The sequence below is a fragment of the Etheostoma spectabile genome, chromosome 22 (genome assembly GCF_008692095.1).
Source record: "Etheostoma spectabile isolate EspeVRDwgs_2016 chromosome 22, UIUC_Espe_1.0, whole genome shotgun sequence".
NCBI lineage: Eukaryota > Metazoa > Chordata > Actinopteri > Perciformes > Percidae > Etheostoma > Etheostoma spectabile.
Genome location: NC_045754.1, coordinates 11,827,530 through 11,834,331, shown reverse-complemented (window position 1 = coordinate 11,834,331; position 6,802 = coordinate 11,827,530). Strand labels below are relative to the sequence as shown.

The following is a 6,802-nucleotide window of genomic DNA, read 5'->3' as shown; positions in this document are numbered from 1 at the left end:
CCCCCCTTATTTTTCTTCTTGACAGCCATTTTTAGTTCTAAAAAAACTTAGTTCGGTCTCCTCTTCTCCTTTCACCATCCTCCCTGTTATCAGTTCAACCTGGTGTGTGACAGGAGCAGTCTGATTGCAGCATCCCAGTCCATCTACATGGCCGGGCTGCTGGTTGGAGCGCTGGTGTTGGGGCCGATGGCTGACAGGTGCGCATTCACTCCCCCCCTTTACATTCTTATCAACAGATGATCAATAGTAGGCCTGATTGCCAATTTTTCACAATTGAAAGAAACACTTATATACACGCAGTGCATTTATTAAAATTAAGCTATTTAGTGCTGAGCTTTTAGGAGGGAAAGATAAAAACATGTTTAAATACGAAACTCAAGCCTATCATGTGACAGTTCTTCTCTTCTCTTTGTAGGTTCGGTCGGCGCGTCGTGGTCATGTTCTCTCTTCTTTTCCTACTGTTGTTCGGGGTCGGTGTTGGTTTCTCACCCAACATCTATGTTTATGTGGTTCTTAAATTTTTAGGTGGCATCTCCATTTCAGGCATCCTTGCTAATGCATTTGTGATAGGTAGGTAAATTAATTTCTTCTTTAGGCAAGTTGTGCCATTTAAAGAGTATCGTTGTTCTTACAAACAGCAACTATATTGGAATTATAGATTTCTTTATAATTCTATTATTAGCAAACATGGAGCAACATCAGTATTAATTTGGAAGTGTGTCAATGGCTACATAATAAAAAATGTAAATCCAATCCACCAACTCTCAAGAATAATATCTTTTTTTTGCTAAACGCTTCACTATGTTCACCAGCCTCTAACTTGTTAAGTAACCTGTGCAAACTTTCAGCTCAAAGAGGAACAAAAGTGACTTGAAATATCAAAATGTCAGCTATTCACATTTTCCACAACTTTAAAAACATTTAAAAAACAAAACGTCCATATAAGTTACATTTTTTTGCACATACACTACTGGTCAAAATTTGGGGTCACTTACAGAATATTTTTTTTGACCAGGGCAGCAGGTTTCAGATTACATTATGAGCTTACATATTATGAACTCCAATGTTTTCTCTGTTATCTTGTTGAAATTATATCAGATTAGTAAACCAAAAGTGCCTTTGGACATTGGATCATTGGATGAATGGTTACTGATAATGGGCAATCTAGATATTGCATCAAAGATCAGCCACTTCTTTCTAAAACAGTCAAGAACCCTTTTGCAATTATAATGTAATCTGAAAACGGCTGCCTGATTTAAAAAAAAATAATGCAACTGATCTCAGATGATATTCTGTCTGTAATGGAAAGCAACGGAAATTTCTATGTTACCCCAAATTTAGAAACAGCCGAAATTTCCAAGTTAGGCTGTGATTTGTTGTCTTATTGCAGACCCACAGGGAGGAAAACACAATTCTGTATCATATTTTTTGTTCTAATCACCAACACCATGTGCCTCTGTTTTGCAAGCTTCATGCTGAGGGTGTTATTTGTAAAATTCAAAAGAATGTCACTGGTGGTTGTTGCTTGCAACTGACAGTGACATCTGTAATATGAGTAGTAAGTAAGTATAAGTTACATGCACACTGGGAATCATACCATTTTTGTCTGTATTATTGCTTTGAAGGTGGAGAGTGGAGTAATGCGTCCAAGTTTGCAGTCTGTGCCATTATCTGCCACACTGCTTTTCCTCTTGGACTGATCCTATTGTCTGGCATTGCATATTTGATCCCCAACTGGAGGATCCTGCAGATGGTGCTCTTCACCCCACTCGTTGTGGTCCTGCCAATTTTTTACTGGTCAGCTACCTCTCAGACCTCTTTGGAATGAATGTTTTACATGATAATCTTCATTTCAACCACAGCAAAAGTAAACGTGTTTGCTGTAGGTTGTGATGGTAACCTGTATGTCAATTAGGATTCTTCCAGAGTCAGCTCGCTGGCTCATCACCCAGGGCAGGAAGGAGGAGGCCATAAAGGAGATCCGGAAGGCAGCCAAGGTGAACAGGCGGAAGGTCCCCGAAGATCTGCTGAACAAGGTAAACTTCATCAAACTCACTTTGGCTTCAACCAAATGCAAACAAAAGTAAGCTGCTAAATAAAAATCCTCTAACTAAAAAAAGTCTCCCTGCATTGTTTAGCTGGAGACTGACGGTACATCCAAAAGAGGAAGCATGTTGGACATCTTCAGGATACCATATCTGAGAAAACGTTCATTTATAACATGTTTTGTTTGGTGAGTATTCATTTCAACCACAACCGGCTGCCAAATCCACAGCTATATACCTTTATAGTACACTGAAGACATCTTTTCCACTCTGTTAATAGGTTTGGAACAAGTCTGGTATACTATGGACTGAGCCTGAATGTTGCCAATTTTGGCCTCAATATCTACCTCACACAGTTCATCTTTGGCCTAGTCGAATTTCCTGCACGTCTAGGCAGTTTGGCTCTCATCCAACACTTTGGAAGGAAAATGTGTGAAGCAGGGGTCCTGTTTTTTGGAGGTGCAGCTTGTCTTGGTCTCCTTGCTATTCCTAAAGGTAATTTGTTGATAGAAGTTGCTTCCCTCCTGAACATACTGTATAATTTCCCTGATTCTTGAGCAGGGGCTGAGCCTGATGTAATTATCCACGGCTCATCCCAAAGCTATGGCGGTCCGGTGGCGTGCTCCTCCGGCGAGAATTTTTTCCTATTTACAGCAGCTACACAATTTTTCAACCACATGAGACGATAGAATGCCTCAAAATCTGTACATCATTTGGGTAAAAACGAATATAGCAAATGAAAAAATCATCCTGTAGAGTCTACATTTGTAATTGTGATTGTTCTCCAACTGTCTTCATTATTCTGAAATCAGAACACAACCAATGTTAAGGATGACCAACTTCACTCCTGCCAACTAAAAGGAGGGAAACATTTAATTTTGATTGTTTGATTTTACTCTTTAACAGGCAGGGTAGGAAAAAATCCCATTAATAGCTTTATTATTCTTGAAACCTATTTTGTCCAAAAAATGCTGGAGTAAAGTTCACCGAATGAATATTTAGAAACGTAATCTGGGCTGCTTTAATTGCAAATCAAGTATCCCAAACAAAATGACAAAGTTGAAGGTATTTTAATAACCTAAAAGAATTAGTATTAATAGTCAAAGCCAACATCTCTCCCCACGGGTCCACCCCTGAACTATGGCAAATCAAGTAAAAAACATTTTAACAAAACAGCATTGCCCTCTAATCCTTGCTAATCCTTGCTATTTGTCCGTCAGACCTTCCTGTGGTGGCAACAGTCATAGCTGTACTGGGGAAATTTGCCGCCACTGCCAGTTTCTCAATAGTCTATGTTTACACTGCAGAACTGTACCCTACCACTCTAAGGTAAGGTATGTAATGTCCCACAGGTAAAACATAAAATCTGTTATTATAATTAGTATTGGCAGAAAATGGCATGTGATATTGTAACGTGCTATGTGATCGCTGATGAAGGCATTATCTATACTTGTAGGCAGAATGGTGTAGGTCTAAACTCTGTGTGTGCTCGTATGGCGGGCATCCTCGCTCCGCTGATCCGGCTCCTGGGCGTCTTCCATTACACCATCCCCATGCTCATATACGGCACCGTGCCCATTGTTGCTGCATGTTTGTGTTTATTACTGCCTGAAACTCTCAATGTTGAACTCCAGGACCACGCTGAGCTCAAGTGAGTTGATGAACCCTTTCATTATAGAAACTCAAAACTCAAAGCAATTCCATATATCAATTAATAATCTTTTTCTTTTTAATTGTAGAAAACCCGTGAATGGGACAGAGATGCACTCTTTTACTCATGAGGACAAATCAGGAAAGAGCACAAAAATGTAATTCATATGGACGTGTTGGTTTTTTATAAATGTTTTTAGAGTGATAGAAAATGTGAATAAACTGACATTTTGATATATCATGTCATTTTTGTTCAACCTTGAGCTGAAAGTTTGCACAACGAGAGCAAAAAAACATTTTTTATTAATCAATCATTAAATGACTAATAATGTTGCTCCATGTTTGCTGGCTGTGTAAATAGGCAGTGGCAACATTACCTATTCCTGTCGTAGAGTTCCGCACCCTATGTGGCAAAAAATAACAAGAGCAACGGATTAATGTTGCTTTTGTCTTGCCCCTTTTGTTTGAAAATGTAAAGTTACTCTTATCTTTATTACTGCTTATTACTTTTTCTTGCCAATGTTAAGTCTGTGACCTCACAACGTCTTTTTTAATAGTGCTACATGCAATCTAATTTCATTGGACTGACTACAGATGTTTCCTACTATGATGACTATTTAAGTATTCCAACAACATGGCCTTTTTAATGGATTAAGTAGCACAATGTGAGCAGTATTCAGTATTTTATTCCCATTCTGGATTTAGTCTGAATCCAGTTTGTTTTCTGCTAGAACTTAAAAAGTCTGTAATTTTGTTAATGAAGTCCAAAATGACGTCTAATATGTTAGTCCTGGATTTATCAGTTGTAGCTGCAAGTGAGCTGGTCAACTCCGTCTCTAGCTTATCTGTTTCTGACTGACTTGTTTGAATGACCCCTTTATAAAAATGTTTTTTAGCATGTATGTAATGGCTAAACATGTGATATAGATATGTTAACTCAGCACTGAAAGTATGGAAAAAATGAAAAGACTGAGCCTATAGCTGAGATATGGGCAGTGTTTCCATTAAATGTGTTTAAATTAAATATTTTATTACTTTTGAGTATTTTGTAATTTGCATTTTGCTGGACAGAAAATGAATGAATAATAACAATACTGTGATTTGTAATAAAACACTTTAATAGCTTATATCTGTGTATTTAAAATTGTAGTATGAAGTATTTAATATGCCCTTTTATTGACAAATAAGACATTTTATCCACAGTTTCAATGTGTAGAAAAGCAACTAGCCTAGTCTTTGGTTAAATGCAAGTGAATCACGTGACATTTGTGTTCCCCTGGACTACAGTGGGGATTGATAGATACTGGTTTTTTCAAGGCCGATACCGATTATTAGTAGTTAATTGAGATTTGGAACCAATATGCATTTACAGTGAAAATGAAAATCTATAAATCAAAATAAAGATTTTGTAATGTTACAAACTCCAACACAAAACTTTGTTCAAATGCTTTAAAGCTATAGTGCATAATTTCTGTTGCCACCATGAAGAATTCTATGTAATGACAACAAAACTGTTGATGCTTCGACCAGATGCAAGCCTTCCGTGATTGCGCATTTGGCACAGTTATAAGGTAAAATAAAATGCAGATACAGATAATCGGCAAACTGCCAAAAATGTGCCAAGTCTAGTGTTATCTGAAAGAACTGGTGCATCACTGTGGCCTAACTGTTCAGTTCCCCCAGTTGCATTTCAATTGGCTGTTCACTTAGTAGGTTGCTTTGACTAAAGGGAAACCATCAATGCACCGCTGAATTTACAGCCTCCCACTTCCAAAATATCATGATTGGCCACTTCAAATCTATGATCTTTTCAGTTAAGGTCAGACCCATATTGAGACTACTAAATGCCTGATGTGTGATAATATCAATTTGTATAGAATGCATACTTGTATTTACAAATTACTTGTATTTCAATAAATATTTTCTCATACCAGTGTTTTGTATTTTATTTTGATACATTTTATGAGTGTAATGTCTAACAAGATAAAAGAAGTCTGTATCCTCACCAACAAATGATCCATGAAGAAGCCCCATACATATAAAAACATAGTTGTAAAAGCTACACAAACATGAGGTTCATAGCCATAGTCAACTGTACCTGTTTAAAAGATAAAGTGCTAGTTCATAAATAATTATGTTTGGTCAAACATTAACTACCAAGGTAAATTTTATTGATGTTTTCTCCCACGCTGCCCTTTGAACGAACCTCTGCATATGTAGCCACATATCAATATGAGCAACTTCAGGCAGGTCCTAAAGGAGATTGGGGAGTTTGGTTTATTTCAGAAACGGTTATTAATTGTATTATGCATTCCCAGCATATTTGCTGCTTTTGACATTATTGGTCAGGTGTTTATAGGAATCAGCTTTCCACATCACTGTAACACTGATTGGATCTTGGAGCGTGGGCCAAACTTGACAGATGAGAGGCAAAGAAATCTCACCCTGCCGCTGAACAAGGATGGAAGATTTGAAAGCTGTAATATGTTCACACCTGTGGATTTGGATTTGGAAACCATCGAAGCGTATGGGATTAACACAACAACTGGATGCCCAGATGGATGGGACTATTGGACACCCATGGGTGCTTCCAGCATTGTGTCAGAGGTAATCAAAATAAACACCTCTGGGTCCCTACTAGACTCAAGGCCCTTTAGGGCCAAATTGTCTCACACACAGTCCTTTAGTTCTGTGTTTTGAGACGGTAATCCCATGCAGCGGTCCTGATCTATTTCTTTAATTTATTCCTTTCATTTCTTCTGCTTTTATAATCCTTTTCTCTTTTCAGTTTGATCTGGTTTGTGACAGGAGTGGTTTGATTGAGGCATCACAGTCCATCTACATGGCAGGTTTTCTGGTTGGAGTGTTGGCGTTTGGGGCAATTTCTGACAGGTAAGTGCCAATATCACATGCACACCCACCTCCTTTCTATGACGTTATCATGATAATCACTTTATGTGTTAAGTACAAGACTTGTGGGGTATCACCAACTAAAAATAAGGTCTTCTCAGTCTAAATAAAAATCAAGAAAAAGAAAGGAAGTGGTTGCAGGAATCGTCAAAAAAGCTCTTCCAGCTCTGCTCATCTGAGCTTTCATTTTCTCAAAG

The 6,802-nt window shown here is 37.9% G+C and overlaps 1 protein-coding gene across 1 annotated transcript in view; it reads left to right on the top strand.

Moving 5' to 3' along the window:
* The window catches only part of slc22a13b (solute carrier family 22 member 13b), a 12,317-nt gene that overhangs the window by 938 nt on the left and 4,577 nt on the right, over positions 1–6,802 (top strand). Inside the window, exons 2-13 of the mRNA XM_032504396.1 lie at positions 94–197; positions 416–570; positions 1,626–1,797; positions 1,916–2,036; positions 2,139–2,233; positions 2,326–2,540; positions 3,266–3,374; positions 3,502–3,696; positions 3,785–3,853; positions 5,260–5,266; positions 5,916–6,302; positions 6,484–6,587. Of these exons, the coding sequence (XP_032360287.1) occupies positions 94–197; positions 416–570; positions 1,626–1,797; positions 1,916–2,036; positions 2,139–2,233; positions 2,326–2,540; positions 3,266–3,374; positions 3,502–3,696; positions 3,785–3,853; positions 5,260–5,266; positions 5,916–6,302; positions 6,484–6,587 (1,733 nt within the window). The remainder of the gene's footprint in view (positions 1–93; positions 198–415; positions 571–1,625; positions 1,798–1,915; positions 2,037–2,138; positions 2,234–2,325; positions 2,541–3,265; positions 3,375–3,501; positions 3,697–3,784; positions 3,854–5,259; positions 5,267–5,915; positions 6,303–6,483; positions 6,588–6,802) is intronic.